The 21,974-nt window shown below is 41.0% G+C and overlaps 1 protein-coding gene across 1 annotated transcript; it reads right to left on the reverse strand.

Annotated features, from left to right (window-relative positions):
- Window positions 1-8,077: 8,077 nt before the first annotated feature.
- Window positions 8,078-20,786, reverse strand: LOC139336922 (elastin). Its single transcript, XM_070971233.1, has 6 exons — window positions 20,509-20,786; window positions 10,620-10,688; window positions 9,572-9,619; window positions 8,533-8,595; window positions 8,467-8,496; window positions 8,078-8,176 (listed from the first exon to the last, which is right to left on the reverse strand). Exons 1-6 carry the CDS (start codon window positions 20,582-20,584, stop codon window positions 8,091-8,093), a joined length of 372 nt encoding a protein of 123 aa, XP_070827334.1. The 5' UTR covers window positions 20,585-20,786; the 3' UTR covers window positions 8,078-8,090.
- Between the last annotated feature and the right edge of the window lie 1,188 nt (window positions 20,787-21,974).

The raw sequence follows: 21,974 nt of genomic DNA on the forward strand, positions 1-21,974 counted from the left end.
CTGCTTTGTGAACCAGCTGGGCCTGGTGAAGGGTTTAATTTAAGAGTGCAAAGAATTCCATGGCAAAGATCCACCGTAACTGACGGCAGACGCACAGAAAGCAGACTTCGGAACTGGAGCTCTGGAATGTCCAGGAAATTTTTGGGACTTGTTTCTCACCATATTCTTTGTTTTAGCTCATATCTAATCAGGCAAGCGGTCTAAGAACAAATGTTTGTTTACTGAAAAGCCAGGGGACAAGATTACAACTCCAGCGTCTGTGCAAAAATAATGGTGGAATCACAGAAGAATGATAGATTGTTAGTCTTGTGTTTAGCTAAACAGTGGATTTGCTCTACAAACCATCACATACCATCAAACCACAAACATAGAAAAAAAAGTAAAGGGTAGTTGGAAGAGGCGTGCTATGGCAGTGCTAATGCTATAATTTTCTGTGATTTGATGGAAAATCTTCATGATAACTTAGTCTTCAAAGGCTCTCTGGAGGTCCCCGGAGAATCAGCATTTTACTGTGATTGACAGGCAGATTCCGTTCTTCGGCTGTGGTCCCATATAAATTTTCACTTTGAAAGCTAAGCCCATCATTATGTCCTTCATTGTCATGACACCAGATTTTTATCAGTATCAAATTATCACACTGTTCCACTTCCAAGTTGGTGGATAGATTGCATTCTTAGGAGGTGATGCAGGACAAGCTGGAAGAAAACAGAATGATGCAAGGTGCTGTCCTGATTCCAGATCGCGTGAGACAAGTGGACACACTGAAGCTCCCCGTGCTTCCTCTCCCCCTCCCTCTCCTGTGACCTCCCCTGCTCCTTGTCACTTCCAGGTTCTTTGTGCTGTCAGTCACGGGTACCAAGCTGTGAGAAGGAGGGCTAGTCACACGTTGGACTAATTAAGCACTCACTCAGTCACACCACTACATGCAAGCACTCTCCCTCTCTGGCTGGTGTGAGCCAGCCAACTTTGGCGGCAAGCCTTTTATTGTTTTCGCTTTCCTTTTCCATGGAGTCATTGACACTATCAAAGAGAGGTCCCAAAGCCTTCCTCTTTGCCAGATGACCCCAAGTGCAGAACTGCCAGAGCTCCTACAGACAAAAGGGAAGGGATCTAAGGTTGCCTCATTCCCAAACATATTTGCTTGTGGGGCTGAGTCCAGGTCAAAATCAGTGTCATAAAACTGGACCTCCAAGCTGCCACATGACTGTAGTTAGTCACTGTTGGTATGGGTGGTCATTTTTTATTTTTATAGGGGACATTTGCATCATACTGAAAGAGTTCTGCGCTCTGTTTCGTTCTGTGGTGAGCACTTACACTGGTGAAGCAACTTTGGCATACTTTGGAGGGTCTCACCAACCCACGCACTTGGCCATCAGAACACACACATCATCTCTAAGGCGTTGAGCAATTCTTACAAATGGCTCCAAATTAACTGTAACTGTAAAAGTCACCATTACACGTTAGGTGGATTACACGCGCAGCCACAACCAGGCTGCCTTCCCAGTGACGTCTGTGGCTGTCTGACCACACCAGCCTGAGACCTTGTGAGTCTCTCACCTCCACAAAGACAAGCCTTATTTCAAACACATCTGTGAAAAGACCATTACTGATGTCCCTTAACTCAAACTGTGCTAATTTGCACACCCTGCCTTACACCATATCCACTGAAATTATGATGTCACTGTTTACGCTACAGGTCATACGGAGCAGAACACGCTATGCTATAAGCTTTCTAGTCAACCAAACACTTCTCCCTTTGCCTTGTTTCAGTGAGAGCCCAGAGCGTCTGCTATTCTACTTTTTTTTTATCCACTTTTAAAGGAATGTAACAGTTGCTCTGCCAACACTGAGCCCTTGAATATGTCTTAAGAGTATCCCTAACCCACTGTTCATACCTTTGCCGATTTCAGCTTGGCGCCCACACTCACACCATGTACTGTACAGGCATGCAGACAAGACAGAAACACACTGTAAGCTTTTGAGCATACAGTGGTGCACAGAGTACATATGCACATTTTGAAAAACTGCTGATTTCTACTAAGTATGCTCCATGTCTAGAGTTCAATTGTGCAAATTATCCATAGGTTGAGAAAAGCAGTTAACAAACACAGCCTGTGGCCATGGTATGTAAAGTTGGCCAAGTGTGATTGCTCTCGCAGATGGTCCACATATGCATCTAACTTCCATTCCACTGAATACTTTTCTGACAACTCAGGGTTGAGAAGAGAGACTCGAGTTCGACAGGTCGTCTCGACGCAAAATATCCACTTTGAAACACTGATGTTAGATTCATTGAGTCGGCCTCAAAGGCATTTTCTAAGTTCCTCTGTCATTACAAAGGCTACTCTCATTGTGCAGCCATCTGAGGCATTTTACCATGACAAACACATGGGATGCTGTACAAAGGAAAACATGAGGGAGAGATAAATTGCATCGCTGACAGTGGAAAATCTGTTTACCAAATTGTACATTACATGCACATCACAAGTGGTATTATTACATGGCCTAACATATAAGGTCTAAAGGGCCAAGGCTGAAGTGATTTAAAAACCATTCATCTTCACAAGTCATTTAGTCCAGTCCTGGATCTAGATGAGTGCTGAAAAACACTAACTCTAACCCTATAAAAAACATTGAACTGAAGTCAGATAATTTCAGTTCAAAAATGACTAACACATTAATACAAAAATAAATTACTTACTCCGGACACTTTGTGCAGTGACTATTGAAAAGCATTGCTCAAAACAGCTGCATTACATTTATCACATTCTGCTTCTGTCCCACTTGCCAGCCACATTCCCACTTGCAGTTGCCATTCTCTACCTGACTTGAAGTCAGTCTTCCTCATTCACCTGCTCACCGCTCTCACTTCCCCCATCAGTCATTACATATATGAGGCCAGATCCTTTGTTCCTTTGTTCCTTTGCCAGTTTATCCTAGTTGCCAAGTGCCTTGTACTTTGGTATTCGAGCAACCTGAACCGAGTCTGCTCCTTTACCTTTGCCTGGACTTGGACTTGAATTTGCCTGCCTTTCATCTAGTAATCCAGTGCCTGTACCTGCCAAGCTATCGACACCAGCCCATAAGGCCTGTTTGGGTCCTTTCCTTGCTGCCTGCACTACCGGCCATGTATGTAAATACACTATGTGACCTTCTACCCCTTGCGTTGTACATTTTGATCAGCTACAGCTACACTCTCGCAGTGTGAACCACATACAACTATTATCAACTTGCAAAACGAAATACCATCTGTAAAAGGAACTCTCAGCTCCTCCTGTAACTCAGAAAACATGGCATTGCTTACTACAAATCCAGAAAACAGGCCCTTAGATCTAATAGATTTCAGTCCACTTCTACTAATGACTGCAACACAGTCCTTCAACCGGTAATCCGTCTTGATGGACTCTTAGGGAAATAAGAGCAAGAAACTTCTCCATCACTACATAAACAACACTTTGGTCATGCTGCCAGATGGACGGGGATAGTGGTCCATGCTCCAGACCTGCTGGAAAACAAGCACAGGAGAGGTTGTGAGAGTATACCAAGGGATGGCTCATCAACTAACAGGGTGTACATGGACAAAAATCACATTGGTGGTAACATGCTCTCGAGAGAACTGCCATACAAACATGACACAGCAGGCTTGTGAGAGGCTGGGGAGCTGTTATAGTCATTGAATCAGTTCAATGTGGGGGGAAAATACCACAGTTAGAAACAGTAATGTGTGGCATGCATGACTGAATAGACACCAGTAAAAACTAATAAAGCCACATCTTATCTTGCTTTACGCCAATATCATTTTAATTGTTAAGATGAATTCATGAGATTATTGAAGAGGTTAACATCTGGTGACATCATCCAAGATAAATTGTTTGGGAAGCAATAGGCATTTCCAATGTTAACAAACAAGCCGTGTTGGCCGTGTGCATACTGCATGGGCTGAGTCGAGTGTGGGGGTGTTGTGGCTCCGATATTAAAAAGTCTCCTCAGCAGGCAGATCAGGTTCTAAGATACTGAAAGCTTGACACTGATACTCGACACAGAACAAGTTGAGGAGAGGTGGAGGAAAGTTAAGTGGTTGAGAACAGAGGAAAATGCCATCTTTCATATAGTTCTTCTGTCTGAATAAGCTGCACTTAATTCATGGTGTGTGTCTGTGTATATCTATGTGCTGAAAGAAATACTGTATGCCCCCAAACCAATGTCAGGATACATATTCAGTATTTATGTATCCGTGTGCATGTGCTCACCCTTCTGATTACACGCATATGAAGACCATAAACATATTTACATATACTCTCAGTCATGCACATTCACACACAGATGCTTCCAGTCTCGGACAGCTCAGAGGACAGGTCTAAGCTCCAGTAATGAAAAGCATGTGTGCTCCAGAAGACTAAACCTCCTCCAAGCTCATCTTCTTTTGGCTAAACACTTTCATCCTCACCTCAATCTATCAGTCTCCTTTCTTTCGACAAGCTCTTTAAGGATGTGTGTTGACCGAATGAATGTGCGCACAGTGTGTGTGTGTGTGTGTGTGTGTGTGTGTGTTTGTGAGCGGTGGCGTACGCGGATGACACATACAGTACACGATATGTTCTTAAGAGTTATTGGTCCTTTCCGTTCTCCTTGCTTCACCCTGTCTCTTCTCTGTCCTCCCCATATCCATTCTGTCTTTCCATTTCTCTGCCTTTCCTCACTCTTCCTGTTGTGAAACAGGCAAGCACATTTTGTGCCTCTTCAAACAATGACCCCGATCTGAACCAGAGGCTTTGAAAATGAACCAAAGGAATCAGGTCCGTTGATAGACCGTGCGTTTTGAATCGCAGAGACATGCACAAGACATTCAAAATGATGAAGTTTGTTCTTTAAAATGAGTGGGTGGGTGGTGAAATGAGAGTTTCGTGGTACTGTACATGAGCAAGAGCCTGATGCACCAGATGGTTTGTTACACAGAACCATCTGGGAAGACGTCCTTGGAAACTGTTTGGAAAAGGGTGGGCACTTTCAAAAAAAAAAAAAAATACTTGGCAGGTGATTGGACGAACCATCTGTCTATCACGGAATAATTCAAACCAATCAGATCAACGAACCACATGTTGTAGTAAGACTCTTGCTGGAGCCAGCCATGAGAAGAACGAAAACATCTTCTCCACCAAGAAACGCCGTCACTGCTGTTCTTTCCTCTGCTTTCAATGAAGAAATACTCTCCAGTTCTGATATAACTGATGCTATAGCAGCATCTACACTAACCTCTCTGGGAGCTGCCATTGTTGTTTCCAAAATGACTGTGGTTTAACCACAAACGCATAAATTGAAGCCTGGCAAGCTGAATTCTTGGCTCCCATAATTTCATGTGATCTCACAAATCCAGCTGCCTTGCAAAGTAACATGAGGAACATTTCTAGCAACAGCCTTAAAGTGAAAACTAGTTTCAAAATAGTGAAGTGGTGGTTGCAGGCTCTGAAAACTCAAAACCTCCTGCGTATTTTCTGCAGTCAGAATCTACAACTCCACTTGCGGTGGCATGTCGCTGCATTGACCAATGTAATCCATCACTTTAAATTATACTGTATGTGTGTTGCAGTTTTTCCAGGCGTGATGTTATCTTGAACCAAATTGTTGGGCTATTTTCACAATTTCCCCATTACTTCACATTGTTACGTTTATTCTGTGGCAGTGAAGAGCCAAAATAAAGGTGAGATAAAAAGTGAGGGTTATACACACTCAGTGCTGCTGATGCGAACTCGAGGCAAATCCCAGAGGACCCACCACCAGCCAACCTTCAATTTCTTTTAGTCATTACTATTTTCTTTCGCACACTTGACATGCCTCTCATTTATAGTAGGGATGGAGAAAATATCAGAAACACAATGGTGACTGCAGCATTTCATCCATCTTCTACATGATATCTATAATGTAGGCAGAGAAATGCTTAATTAAACTGCTTACAGATTCTAACTGATCACGCAGATTTTCAGTGCTCTGATGTGGTCTTGTGTGACATGCTATTTTTTTTTCCAGACGGTGAGAGAGAGGTGGGACAGCATGATATCTGTCTTCCTATCATCTTCAATTTGGATAGTCGATTGGCAAGGTAAACAAGGACACGTACTGTAGATATCCCACCCACACTCATCCTTTCCCAACCTAAAACAGACTGTTGTAATGGTATAATAAAATAAAAACAGCAAAAACAGTAACCTCTATGTTTCTTGTTAACTGCCTTCACACTGCCTGAAAGTGACAAGAGGCTAGCCTATGAAAGCCAAGTTTTGGCAATCACACATGAGGACTGAATCCACCTTTGCCTGGGGGAACACAGGAAAGGAGATGGTGTCCAACAGCTGTTCATAAAGAGAAAGTTCCTCTTTCCAGCTTTCAGTGTTGTCAAAGCTGGACGCTGACAGGCTTCACAATTAGTGTAACATTTACAAGGTCTTGCATGAGCTACGCTGCAATTCACTGCAGTCACGCTACTCACATAGCCAGCTGCTGTTCTCCATTACTGGCCAGGCAAGGTGCGTATCTGTGGAATGCAATGTCAATGCTTTGCTTCCACAAAGGAATGAACGGCAGCTCTCCTGGTGACTGTGTGTGAGTATTCATCAAAGAGTAGTTTACCTGTGTTTGCATTTGTTTCTCTTTGGAAACAGAATCCTGCTTTATATATTAAAGGTTAATAAAAAAAGGGTCAACAATTTTTCATATGCTGGTAGCACACAAACCAAACACTGACGTATTGATGCAGATGGATTCAACCTACCATTGCAAACAGCTTACCTGCTGGTGAACTTAAGATGTACATTTGTGTAGTTAAAGAAAATTCATACTTGTCAGGTATATAGAAAGTTGTCATATCCAAATCTGGACAGTTTTAGACAATATTCTTCTAATAGAATGGAAACTGCTGATATGAAAAGTCACTGATGGAACCCACTTCTAGAGATTATTGAACACAATTACGACCATGAAGCAGAACATATTATAGCCCCTTAGTGAATTAAGTCTCTCCTCTCATTTAAAAGTAACCTTAGCTGACCTTTAGTCGTTCTCTATGTGTTTTCCATACAGCAGAGATTAGTATGGCGTGTAGGAGGGAAGACTCAGACCCAAATTGCTCTTATTTCAAGAACACAAGGAGCTGCTTTTAACATCGTTTGCCTTCCGTTTTCTCACTAATGTAATTTCTGCCGTGTACGCCTGGTGAGGGAGGGGGAGAACTCATGCATACAAAAGCCAGAGCCATACTTCCCAAGTAACGCTCTGCTGATCCCAGCCAAAATCAACTTCCACCAAATACTTGATATTAGGTCATTTTCACAGAATGGCTCTCCTGCAACTCTTGTTGGAGGGTGGGGTTGTGGTACTCCAGAGGGACCCTTCTGTAACCTGCTCCATGTGTTATCGGGACTATAAGATGATTGCTTGGTTCCTTATCTTTCTAAACACATAGAGGTAGGCCGAGATTGTATCAGCAATGCTTACAGAAATTAAACGATGGCTAAACATTGCTGAAGCACCAGTGCAGCTCAGACTGTATTACGGCAAAGGAAAATATTTACTGTACTGTATCAGAGAGAAGGACCGTGGTAAATTTCAACACAGAGGTTTCCAGATATTGTAAGGGTCTAACATTACAATAACATTAATCAGTGCTCTGGCACCATTGTTTGGCAGGCGGTGATGGCTGTCTGCACTCTGCCAATCATCACTCCCCAATACAGCTGAGGTGTAGGAGTGGAGGAATCTCTGTATGGACCCACCCAGTCAGGACGCCCCGAACAGCTGCCAAGCCAGTGTAAACCAACCCCGACGAAAACACAGGGTGATAAGAAAAACTTGGTGACAACCAATCAAAAGACTGTTTCTGTTAGTGATTGCCCTGCGTTTGTGCAGGTCTCCCTGTTCTGTGGGTGTGTGAACTTAATGCTGTCTATACATTAAGCTACTCCATCCACCCCATACCAACACATTCTACTTCCTTCCTTTCAAGGCGCAAATGTTCCACGTTTTAAAGAAACAAAATCTGTATTCTACACATTACTTTAATATAGTATGTACATACAACATAAAACCTGCGTATTCTATTACTTTAGACATTTGACACAAAATACAATAATATATGTAAATAAATGTTCCATCTGACCTGGTTTAGGGGCCTTTCCGCCTTGTCCTGTTGGGGTAAAACAAGAAAAATATACAGAAGCATTTTCAATAATGATTTACTGGACAACCATTTTAATTTGGTCTTTCATGAAGTCAAGATTCGAGATCTCACTTCATGAGACATATTCATGTGTTACAGGTACTATTTTACAGTTTTCAGCTTTTCAAACATTGGGAGATGAACTGCTGCAGTTAGATTTTTTGTTAAATGTGTGTCTCTTTATTCAGGAAGGATTCGCGCCTGTTTTCAATTACTGATTGAAAAAAAGATGTTGAAAAAAAAAGGCCTCTTCATACCTCCTCCCAGTCCTCCAATGCCCAAGCCACCTGGACCAACTCCTCCTGGCACCAGACCACCTGGACCAACTCCTCCTGGCACCAAACCACCTGGGCCCACTCCACGACCTCCACCTCCATAACCTCCTACTGTAAGAGTCAAACACAGACAGGTGAGACTGTGGTCACTACTGTCATTCACGTTGTAAACATTTATCATCTGCTAACAATGTTCGTGTCATGTCGTCAGGTCATTATGATCATTATTTAGGGTTGGAATTGTTAAGATTGTGACAATCATCATCGACTACTGAGTTTGTATGAGAGAAATGTGTAACAGGACTCAAATTTCCAAACCTCAAAATGTCTTCCAATAAACCAGCTCAACAAAAGTAGCTGGCCCTGAACGCATTGTTTATTGCCACAGCAATAACCCTAGGATTTAATTATTCTCAGCATGTGATGGTGTGACAAGGAAGTCTCACCATGTGTTTCCTTCAGATCTGACCAAAACAGAGAGCAAATTTGTCTTTATTACAGCAATCTGTTTCTTCTTGTTTTTGTTAACATAAATGTCACACTGTTACTTGGACATAACCTACAAACACGCAACGAACTTTCAACTCACTACATAACAGTATCACAATTCAAAAGTCACATCAGTTCTTCCTTCAGTCATGGCTTTAATACTCATAGCTAAAAAAAGGTGGACAGGGTGATACTTGTTCAACAAACGACAGCTGATACCTCGCCAGGACACTGCCTACGGTTGGTGAACTGTTGCTAAGGTGGACTGTGTATGCAGAGCAGAGTGTATCTGCTACTGATGTGTGAAATGACAGACACAACATGGAATATCTGTGGTTGTGCAAAAAGCCCAATGGAGGCAATGTTGTTTCAACTTATCATTATTAAAGCAAACATTTCACATGAGAATTTCTGCTAGTTCCAGTCTGATTTCTAAATATTTTACACAATATAATTTACTACATAAAAACAGTTTCACATATCCAAATCACTGAGACAGCAGTGCATGCACCAGTTCAAGATGAAGATGAGGCAATTCTTAAAAGTGTATTCTATATATGGGGAAAAAAATCATAAATCAAAGACATCTCCTACTCACCTGCAGCTTTAGCTGGTTTATAGCCCGCAGGGACTCCTCCACCAGCCCCTTGTAAAACAACAATCATACGGAGTATTGAGTTATGGTAATCCTACCTGTAGTGGCGTATGAATGGACAGTTTTTTGGCTCAGCAATTCTTCATTACAGCAGCTGAAATTTGTTTTATATTCTCTAAGGACACTGGAAATGAACACGACATTTCATAGATGTATGCATTTAAGTTTTTATATCATGATGGAGCAGCAGTCCATACAAAAATGTTTAATATTCAGTGTGACCATACAGTAAATAAAAGTGGCAACATATGCTGCACACCATGCATGTGCATATGTATGCATACATATATTAGTATTTGTGCTTAATTACTTATACTTCTCACAGGAAACTGTCTCATCCTCCTATTTTTGTGGTTGTTGTGAAACTGCAACAGTGAGAGTGCAGCATAATTAAACCACAACTGAGTTAAAACAAAACGCAGTTTGCCTACAAATATAAGGAACTTCATGTACAACATTTTTCATTTACTATTTATTATATTTATGTTTATCAGGACATTGTTCTAATGTGGGATGAATTATGCTAATAACATATCCAATTTGAATAAAGGAAGAAATATGTATCAAATCATTACATACAACATGCAGGGAACTGTCACAGTCATAATAATAATAGTAATGATGTGACAATAATCAGTTCAAGAGAGTTGTCATCTCATTGCTGGTGAACATCAGGCTTTAATGTGACACAGTATCACATGAGGGAAAGACAAAGAGAACTTTAGGTTTCAGGGTTCTGCAGAAGACTGAATGAAGTTATTTTCTTTATCATTTATCTTTTGACATTCCCAACAGATTTGAAATTTTCATTACCTTTACTTCAACTTCGCATTCTGATATTTTCTAGAGTAGAGTTTCTAGCACAATCTCTGGTCTACAGTAGTATAAATTAACTGTTACAACTCTGCTAAAGACAAACAGACTTTGTTGTTCCTGTGTTCGGGATTATTTTTGATTAAATTATCCAGACAATCATTGGAGGCTTTGTTACCTGGAAAGTATCCAGTTCCTGGTCCGCTGCCTCCTGGACCAATCCCAGCACCAGGTGGTACATACACACCTGGAACACACAACAGAGAAAGCAAGAGGTCATCCTTGATCACCAACACATGTGACACAAGTTATAGTTGTGGCCAAACACTTCTCAGCCATTAATGATTTTTTGTTTTTGTTTTTTTTTATTGCAATGCTTGTAACAGCATTTCTACACAATGACCCCATTTATTAGATAAACATTCTCAAACACTTTCATCATCTGTGACCCAGACAGCCAAACTCTGTCCTTGGCATACACATCTACCCCAGTTCATAGCAGTGATGTGGTGCACAATGAAACGTGAACACAGCAGCTCCAGCCAGAGACTGAGTAACACAAAAAAATGAAAAAATAAAACTTTATAGGCTTGATTAGGAGAAAATTCCAATAGTTTTCATTCTGATGAGGTATTGCAGTTGGAGACATTCTTTCATAAAGTGGCTGCAGCACTGTGGACACCCTTAACCCCGAGCTGCATCCCCTAGCCTCCTTTCTTGCTTGATTTCTGGCTGCAAGCCAGAGTAACTCCTGAGATGGTCGTTCTGGATCCCAGACATGGTGGCCTCATGTGCGGAATGAATATCAACAGAAATAAAAGAAAGGGAGGATGAAAAAATCCTGCAGTTGTTCTGGGAATACTAACGGTTAAATCCAACGGGACCGGTGAGCTAAGGCCAAAATTACAAAGTCTTATTTTTTGAGGGAAAAACCTGGTTTATATCACTAAAAACACAACGCAATGGAGAGACCAGGGCTGAGGATCCCAATGGTTATGTTTAATGGCTCTTACATGTGTTGGGAGGCCAATTAATTTAAACCACATGTCAAAGGTGTTCATGTGTTTATTAGCAAATACTGTGTGAACACTGCACTTTGAGTTCTGTCCACTGTTGCCATTAGGGGAAGAACATTACAGGGTATTACTGTCTAATCTAGTCAAATGAAAATACATGACACATCACATCCCTTTGAAAAATACCAAAAAGTAAACATCTATCTACAGTTTAAGTATGCCTGCACATTGCTACATTGCACTGAAGGTGGCTTTGGTCTTTTCACTAACAAGCTGTGACATAATATATTAATGGCTTTGTGCCGCCATAACATCAGTATTCTTTCTGTGGAACCACTGAGGTTAAGAAAATGAGCAGTTAGCAACAGTCAATGGAAGAACACAGTGAGGTCTAAAATCTAGAAACGTCTTCGGCAGCAGTGTAAATGGGAACAATTATGGTGGAAGCTGGCTCGGACAAAAAAATGACTCCATGAATGAACAAATGGACAGACGACAGGGAGGTTGCCTTCCAACTCATCCTGACTGGGAAGATCTGAGAGCTGGATGATGGTGGAACTGATCAGATTTCTTGGGGTTTGGCCCTGTAATACTGAGGACTGACTAAAGAGAAATACTTCAGGCTGAAATAAAAAATAGGAATAAATAATAATCTCCCGGGTTCTGCATTTGATTATAAAACAAGTCAATGCGAGTAGTGTGCGTGTTTGAGCGTCGCCGTCAGTTTGCCCATGCCATTGGCTTCGTGGCACAGACCTCAGGTGCAGGCAACACATGATAGAGTGCAGTGATTGTTCTCAATTCTGCTCCTTCATTTCACAATCAAAAGGAGGATTTCCTGTCTCGGCATTGCAAGTGAGGAAAGCGGGAGTGTGTGTCTGCTCCAGTTTTCCTTTTGCTTAGAATCCCATCATGCTACTGTGCAACTTTCACAGAGTGCATTAGGTTCACTGAAACCATTCATCCAAATATGGCACACTGTGACCTCTGCCAAGTGACCTGACCTACCTCAATAAATTTGACGATTTCTTCATGATTGTCCCAATTATCATCATCAGCATCATACGCTTACGTTCTGCATAACCAAGCCAGGTCATGGGAATGTGCTGGAATGTGTGTGAAGGACAACACTGACTTGCAGAGCACAAGGGATTAGAGGAGGCAGAATTTATTTCACAGTTGACTCCAGTCAAAAGTTTGCCCTGAGTGTTTGTGATATGATTAATGCTGGTTTATAGAAACCCTGGGAAAGAAGATTTGAAATATATTACCATGTAGTGCAGTGCAGTGCAGTATTAGTGATCTGACTTTGCTGAAACAATGGCTCATCTATTGAAAGATAACAAAGTAAGAATGTCAAACACAGCCTTATGTGTACAAACCTAATAAACTTCAAGATGACAAATGGCAAGCCATTACTTCACACTGTATTATTCAGCTTGGGGCAGGTTCATTCCCCTGGACCACAGAAAGAAATGTGAATTTTACAACTTGTTAAGATGGACAATGTGGAAAAGGGAAGACAGAAGAAACAATAAATTACAGCCTATTACATCGCTCAGAAATAAATAATAATTTTTGCCATCACTCAAATACAGTGATAGTTGTGAACTGAACAGGAATTTTTTATTGTTGTGGTCTGACCCCAGAGTGCATTTAGAGGGTGATGATGTACGTGAACTCATAGGAATCCTGACAGTGATTTGAATTTATCATCAGTCCACTTTGCAGTTGAACATGGTCCAACTGGGGGGCTCACAGCTGACAGGGTGTCAGTAAGCTAGGAATGCAGCCAGTCATCAGCAACAGGGAAATACGGCAAACAGACGTGTCCGGTACAGTCTGGGAGTGACACACTGACACTACCTGAAAAGTCTTTATGTCAATCACAGCATGTATCTAGACCATATTGGGCCTACTGTAGAAATTATTTCCCTGTCAAAATGCTCAAATGTGTTTCACATGAGTTACTGATAGGTTGGAATTAGTGTCCCTTTTTGCTAGCACAAGAGGGGCAACCTTATGTAAAATACTCCTCCAAACAACATGAGTCCTGATATTCGAAGAAGGATATCAGCAATGTTTTTTTAACAACACAAAAGTGTTTCAGGGTGGACTTTCGTTGAGGGAAAAGCTTATCAGCACTAAGACTCTTTCAAATCATTAGCAAATCCCAAATCTAACTAGGCAGCCCCATTGCATTAGAAATGTCACAATCAGAATTCAATTTTCAGAGGATTCAAATTCATATTTATACAACACAAAGAGAACAATGTGTGAAAAGCTCAAAGGCTTGGATAAAAATCATCTTCATACACAACATATGTGCATGCACGTGTTTTGTTGGCTCAAATTCCCCTTGTTTTGAATTTTGATAAAATGACGTAGTCCACCAGACCAAGCTAACAGGTGGACAGGACCATGTCCAGTGCTTTGTATGTTTACTTTTGCATCATGTCATGTTTTGAGAGTAGGCCCAGAAAGTAGGAAGTGACATGTTTATCAACTGTTTAGCTGGCAGATCATTTATTTCATATTTTGCCTGAGCATCAAAACTGGTGATACAGCCTTGAGAAAGAAAATATAAATATGATTCATGAATCTATACACATATTACAGTCTATGTGGAAAAATTATACTGGCTTAAAGCACTTCACTTTATGGGGGACGTGGGTTATTGAGCTCACAAATAATGACTGAATAGAAGTGAGGAAATTGTAAGTCAGAACTTGTTTTGTTATTAAATAAAACCAAAGCCAATGACGGGTTTTTCCGTAGTACCTCCCATGTTAATGACAGTTTTTACAATTGCTCTTTGTGACTTGAAAGAGTTTAGCTTTACCTCATTTACAACAAGCTGGTGAGTAATTTGACATTTCCATGACCCTGAGCAATGGCTGTTCAATAATTGGCCATTTACTAACTAATTAAATGCCTAAGAGAAAACAATTTACATGATCCTTACGGTAGGCATGCAAAACAAACTCATGCGAGTACATACACTACACTCACACATGCAATCTCATAAAAGTTCATTACAGCATTCCCTGTCCTTTACAAAAGACTTACAGGACCATTACCATTAATGATCACAGTGCTGCACTCCGTACAGTTTGGGAAGTCCTAAAGAAATGTGTTTACACCACTTCAGCCACTTGACGTTTACACAAATCTGCACCACTATTTCCATCACTTTGAATAAAATAAAAAAATGTCTTGGCAAGCTAACAACTGTTTGCTGTGTTCAGACGGATCCAAAACCACTGTCCCACAAGAGGGGGTTTGGTTCTCTCTTCATGGAAAGCTCTCATACTGCAACCCACAGCAACAGTGCAGTGAAGCAAACACTGTGGTTCCTGGCACCCTTACGTCTCCCGTTATCAGACATGTGACAGCTGGCCTACTATCAGTACCCCTTGCACTGTCTATTTTCCACAGCATGTTGGAGGGTGGAGGAGGAAACTGGGGAGCATCAAAGAAAGTTAAAAAATTTAATGTGAAAATCCAACTTATTCTTGCACTTCACCTTCCTTTTCTATACTTGCCAGCCTTGTCTCTGACACTTCTCTGAAGCAGAAAATCAGTTTGAGGTGCCACAGATGCCAATATTTCAATGACTGAGAAGACCTGATTTAAATTTTGTCACTTTTCAATTGCCCGCTATTGGGTATCTTGGGCAAAGCCCTCCCACTTTAAGCTGACAGGAAATCATTACAGGATTAGGAAAGACATGCCTTTGAAACTAAAAAAAAAAAGGGTTTGGGACAGCTGTGAACTCTGCTGTAGAAGTATTTCAGAGCTGAGTACAATGAAAGAATAAGCCATGGCTGAAGAACCATCAGCCACGTGAAATCACAAAAAGCTAGTGGAACAAACAGTTCACATTATGACTCCATTCCAGAAACTAATTTATGTGGTCGTATCAAACAGTAGAACTGGCACAGTTACAGGTGAAATGTCAAAAGAACCATGAAGGGCTACATTCACTATTTATTGTTTATATAATTTCAACAATTTCATTTGCCTTGCGTTTCTCATGCTTCTGTGTAAAACATCCATCAAATGTGAAGTGTCAGACAAAATAAAATGGACTGTCTCTTTGTTTTTCCTCCAACTTAACCTCTTTCCAAAAAAAAAAAAAAGATAATAAAGATAACATAGATGTACTGAGTGGTGAATCATCAATCAGATTTATGAAGATATTGACATTTTTTCTGCTTTACACAGCTGAACAAGGAAAGAATAAAATCTATGATTTATGTGAAAGAGAACAGAACCTTCATGATCACTCCAGTCCAGTCTGCAGACATTTTACTGAGTGTGTGGGGGAACTGAACATGTTTTCCAGTACTTGTGCTGCTAAAAACCCAACAAAACAGTTACAGACATGCAGTTTTGTTTGGTTTAGACCAACATATTGATGCAAATGGCCTAGAGGTGCCATGTTTACTCCCACCCTCTCCCACAAAGAAAGTGCACTGAAAGTAATACAACACAACATACAATGTTTTCATTGACGTAATGTGTTTCATCCAAATTTCATTTTATTACCATCTTTTCAGTACATCAGTAATGGATTTCATGTATGTATAAAAAATTCTTATTATTCTCACTAATATGTTCATGTTGTTTGTAAAGCTAGAAGAGCCTGGACATCAGTCAGCAGCAGTGGGTCAAGATGAAAACATTCCTGACAGGAGCCATTTCAGATTGCTGGCCTAGTGAGACTGCTCCCAGCAACTAACAGTCTGGTGAGGGCTGCTTGCAGAGTGGCTGGAATGAATCATCTGAGTTAATGTGGTTCTTTGTTGAAGACTTGGCACTGGTTGACTGCAGACCAAACATCTCTCTGGGAGATGCTAGGACTGGCATTTATACAGAACCAAAGAGTAAGAGCTAAACAAATTATCAACTGATATGAGTTTCTAACAATGGTGAGGACTCACTACCATGTGAATGCCCTCACAGTAATTGTGTACATGCTGTATCTACATATGTAAGGGTGATGTCATTGAGAAACCTGTAGGCCTTTGAGTCATAATAATGTTGGATCGCAAATCAGTCATCCATTTATGAAGGAATTGGATTGCATTAAAGAGTCCATCACGATTACAGAGGTAAGACTACCGATAGTAAAAAATGATGTGTATAGTGCTAAGGAGTTGTACCCTAGACATTTGCAGTGCAGTCCTTTTGAATTATGCGTCTATTAAATCAACTCATCCATCCCAAATCTCTAGTCTGATCCCTACAATTCTCTTTAACAGGACTTACAGTAAAAATGGCGATAGGAAAACCTATTGGCCAAAATGTAATTGTTTCTGGCTTTGATGCAGAAAGTGACTTCCAGGCCAGGCAACATGCTTTGATGTAAAACTGCAAACTGTGGATGGAATTCTCCAATCACTTCACACTTTCCCAGGACACATGCCAGAGTAAGACATGAGTACATGGAACAGTTCTTTCACAATAGCAAACCCTGGTCAGTCAGTGCCTGTAACCCAAAGGCTCCTTCTCAAATGAGTACTGAATGAGGTCACTTTACTGTAAATTACACCAAAGACCTCAACATCAACAAATTAAAATGCCTTTGTGGGCCCAGCATTAAAGAAGCTAAGCAATCAAACAAAAACCTCAGTGAAGAAAAACTCATGTATCTTGCTCTGAAGGCACTTCAAATGATCTATTTCTTTAATTGCGGCGCAGAGTTGTTGAGCACTAGGATGCCTATGTGTCACATTAATCCAGTATGCTGTGGTTGGCACTCAACCTCGCCAGAAGTGGGATTAGAGCTAGAGAGGTGTCCATAACACACACTCCCAATAAAGCCTGAAGCACCACTTGCTTGGGGAATCAAGACAATCAGTTTGGTTATCTACCAGCAATGCTGGGATAGTGCTGTAATTCATCAGTGGTTCATCAGCCATGGCATGCCATCCAATCTGCACTGATTTCATTTAACTTCACCTACAGCCAGGCGATTGTCACTGATTAATGCATTAAATTCCACTGCAGTCTCAGAGCTGAACCTGGCCAATACCAAATGAGGCAAGCTGGTTTCCAGCAGCATACAACCTCTTTAATGCTTTGGAGACTGTGAAAGAACAGAGCAGCTATTTTTCCTTCTTCATCTCCCACTGGCCTCTGCTCGTCAGAATTGTGCTATTAACTGCGTCCGTCATAAAAGCCAAACTAATGACTTTGGCAAAGGTCCACCAGTAAGGTTGTCTGGAGAAGTAGAACATATTTTATGTCAAAGTAAGAAACTGATATATGACACACTTGAATTACTCTGGGCATTTCCAATGCAAAAGTAAATTTAAAAAAGCACGTTTGCACCTCATGAGCTGTTCCCTCTTCCTTTTATTAGGAAAATGTGGTATAGGCTTGATTAAATTCCTATGTTGAGAAATGCATTTAAATAATGTCATCAATGGTTAAACTTGGGTTTGATGTAGTTATCAAATGTGGAAATAAAAAACAGAGGCCACTGAGACCAAGCTGCGTCAACACAAATTTATTTTGATAAGAATAACATCCAGCTCACTGTATCCATGTGACAGATGTTGTTTGTCTGTATAATGTAAAGTCTGCCTCCTCCATCGTACCAGGGAGAACCAACAAACATACAGTACCTGTGCAAGGTCACAGGGTAACATGACAGGGGGCATATTTATTAACAAACTCCTTCCCAGATGTTTCCTCTAGGACTGTAACTCATTTACACTTGTCGATGGAAAACATTCAGACAGGCTTTGCACTCCATCATAATTCAAGAGGTGAATTTAGCAAGTAAAAGAGGCGTTTTCTGTGCAGTGGCATTTAATGAGTGGATTGGGTGTTAATGAGGTTCATGTTACTGACAGATAATTTACCCTTGGACCATGGTGAGAATTTGTTTTCCAAGTTAGAGTGCACCGACACAGATGGAACTAGTTTGAGCGCCACAGAAAGGTTTGATATAGATGGATTCACCACTCACTTGAGATCAAAGTTGTGCTGCTAAGCCAATACTGATATTTGTTGGCTCCTTTACCTGCTATATATTTTTGCCTGAATGCACCTCAAATTTCAACTGAAATGTGGCTGGCACAGAAAATGTTAGCTAGAAAGACAAATGTGCTATGAGACAGAGGGAAGAAGGGCAAATAAATTTTTAGATGATACAATCTATGACCTGACAGAAACAGACTTGGTAGACTTTGTCAATAGGATCATATTAAAGGGGGCGAACAAAGCTGGGAAAATGAGACTTTATATGGACAAAAAATTTCTGAACATACTCCATCTGAAGGGACACTTGGATACTGGAAGATAAGGAACATAAACAGCTGTGACTTTTAAGCAAATAAATACAACTAGTCATTGACTTGACTCCAGCATACCCAGGCCCAGATGCTAAACATGTTTTCCAGTTGTGGACTGAATAGCTCAGAGAATCTTAGCCAAAACACAAACCAAGAACTGAATCAAAGCAATGCAGAAAGGGGAGAAAAGGGAAACTCACAGGTTGAATGAGAGTGGGAGGAAAGGCATGCTCACAACCTCTCTCTCCAACCCAAACTCATACAGGGCAGATGAAGCTAACGTCTGAAATCTGCATGCTGCTGCCTCATGGATTCTGTGCCAAACCGTCCTCCAACGAGAGCAGACCCAGTCAAAGCTGTTAAGGTGAAACCCACAACCACTGTCTCTCCACCTGGGGGTCCATCAGGAGTGAATTTACACTATGTGATTTCACTAAGTGCAAAGAGAGACCAGCTGGAACCTTCACTGACATGTTATTGAATAAGGTCTGCAGCCATGTAAACATGCACAATGTATGCATGCATGTGTCTCTGCTGTATTTTAACTTTGGAAATGCCCAGAGTAATTTTAAATTATACCAAAAATGGATGGTTGCTCAGTTAAGAATTTAATCTTAGATTGCACACACACACAAATGATACAATGGGCGGCATTATTACTTCTGCCAAGGAGGTCATATTTTTGATTTTGGTTGTTTTTTAGCAGGGTTATGGACAAAGCATTTGCCCAATTCTCATGAAACTTGGTGGAAATGTGTAGCATGGGCCAAAGAAGGGCAAATTATATTTTGGTACAGATCTGAATCATGGGGTAGACACAAACTATTTTTCACTTTAATGAACATGCAAACTGGGGCATTTGGCCTTAGCGGAAAAAAATGCGATACATCTTAAAATCCAGTAGATGGTAGTAAAGTTCAATAGTGGAAAACAAATAGCAAATTGTAGAAATAGGATGACCCCGTATCACTATCCACAATCATGGGTACCAGTTATCCTCTGAGGTAGCCTAAACAAATAGCTGTTCAAACTTCATAAAGACTGAGTGGTTTCATGGTACAACCAATACAACTGTAACAACACCACAACTGTAACAACACAAATTTGCATATCATACAAGAGTGGTCTATTGGCCATGGTGGAGGTCTGCGCTCTCAGAGTGCTGCTCTAGTTATTAAGTTATGATGCAGAGTTATGCCATAAGCCATGGTGAGCAAACATCAAGTCAAGCTCCAGACAGTACTAATCTATATGATGCAAAGAACAACTTCCTTTCTATTTGTCATGGTGTTTTCTTCAATAGTAGAGTGATGGAAGACCACGATTCAGGGATTCTGTAAGTGGAGCCAGACTAAACAATCTTTAATTTTCATGAATGGGAGCTTTACATTGTCAAGGTATTTAAATCACCTGAACAGAGAAACACAGTAATGCAATTGCAGAAATGTTGTTAAATTACACCTCCAAATGACAGAATCAAAGTTTGCACTAAACACTACTATTATTGGATAAATGTCAACTGCAACAGATAAATAATACATAGTTAACATGTTATACAAAAGGTTTCAACTAAAATAAGTGAATGTACTCCTTGACACTTTAGACCTAATAGGCATCAGCAAAGCTTTTAATTATTAGATGTTCAGTTTTGTCTCTGAGGGACAGACAAAAAATTGCACCTGTTCTAAGGCTGTGATTGATGCAGCAAAGATCATGGCTAAGCTCACCTCTAGCACACACTTACCTCCTTGAAGAGAGGGCTGAATCAGTGCTAAGAGGAAGAGTCCACAGAAGAGCAACAGAATGTTTCTGTTAGCCATCTCGCTCCAAAATGCACCACCCCTCTCCCGATCAGCTGGTTTTACTCTCTTCTAACTAATTACCACAAGCCCGATGTCTTAAAGAGTGGAGAAAAAGGTGAAAAAAGGGAAAAAGATATGGGACTCAACGTAATCAAGAGAGGGCAAAGACTCTAGTTCAATGGATCACTTTGCTTTTTTCCTCCTCTATGTCTGGTGTTGCTGTTTTTATTCTGGTCACTCCTGCCAACAGTACAGACGCTGCTGCCAGCAAGAGTGAGGGAAAGAGACACACACACACACACACAGAAAAAGAGAGCAAGAGAGAGAGAGAAACCCCCCCTCCATCCAGAAGGAATTGAACTGTCTGCCAAGCATTTGCATGGATACTGAGCGTACTTATCTATAAGAGTCAAGAGAGAGACTGAGGAAGAGCAAACCACATACCCAGATAATTACCTGTTCTCCATGGCTCTAGTTTTCAGCTGGTTGGTTTTCAACACCAGCAGTAACCTTGTTGTGTGCTGTTTCTCTTAAGCAAGTGATCCAGAAAACTTTCAGGCAGAAGAAAAAGAAGACGGCAATGATCAGCATGTGTCCACAAAACATCAGAACAAGGCTGCATGAATAAGCTGGAAAAAGCAGTGCGCTGCGCCTGGCAGTCCATGCACGGAAGCCAGTTACAGGGGTTCTAGTAAAGAAATTAGAAAACTCTCGGCATCACACAGAGACGACAGAGAGCAAAGAAGCCGGGAAACATCAGGCTGCTACACTGTGCAGTCTCTCAGACAACTTATCAAGATAATCGTCATTGTCAGTCTCGGAACAGAGATCAGACGTAGAGCAAGGACAAACCTCAATGCACTCTCAACTTTAGAGGGCTTTAATGACTGCTGGAAGTCTACTTTTGTGAACAGGAGCTGATAGACTTGACCCCTGTCAAAAACCACGCACTTTCTTCACAGCCAGCGTGCCTCTAACTTCAGAGTAGAGATCATCAATCCTGCATATGGCTTCAATAATTCTTTAATGGGTTTCCAAAGTTAGATTCAGCATTGTTGCGAGGGATCCTCTTCTTTCCTGCTCATACATGTACACCAGAGTTCACCTGTATCATCAGACAATTCATTTTCACGTTGGTAAACATTTTTGGCGGAGCATTATCCCATTCTGACAAATGCCTTTTCATGCACTGCTACAAAAAGCCTCGCTAATGTATGTTTCAAGGCCCCTCTTTATTTACCAAATATAATAGCAACAAATCACTTTAAAACAACTTTGCAAATGCTTGACCGATTAGCTGCTTCACAGCATTGGTGTCAATAGGTGATTTTCATTGGAGTTCTTCCACTAGCGGGACACCTGTTAGTGCAGATTCATCTTGGCTTAACATGTCTAGCCATTATTTTGG

The sequence above is a fragment of the Chaetodon trifascialis genome, chromosome 9 (assembly GCF_039877785.1).
Source record: "Chaetodon trifascialis isolate fChaTrf1 chromosome 9, fChaTrf1.hap1, whole genome shotgun sequence".
NCBI classification, from domain to species: domain Eukaryota; kingdom Metazoa; phylum Chordata; class Actinopteri; order Chaetodontiformes; family Chaetodontidae; genus Chaetodon; species Chaetodon trifascialis.

Excerpts from the sequence above, each read along its gene's own strand:
- LOC139336922 (XM_070971233.1), bottom strand. The coding sequence starts at position 20,584 with ATGGCTAACAGAAACATTCTGTTGCTCTTCTGTGGACTCTTCCTCTTA. Across the intron at positions 9,620-10,619 it reads AGGAACTGGATACTTTCCAG|GGGCTGGTGGAGGAGTCCCT; the intron begins GTAACAAAGCCT and ends TTGTTTTACAAG. Across the intron at positions 8,596-9,571 it reads TAAACCAGCTAAAGCTGCAG|TAGGAGGTTATGGAGGTGGA; the intron begins GTGAGTAGGAGA and ends TGACTCTTACAG.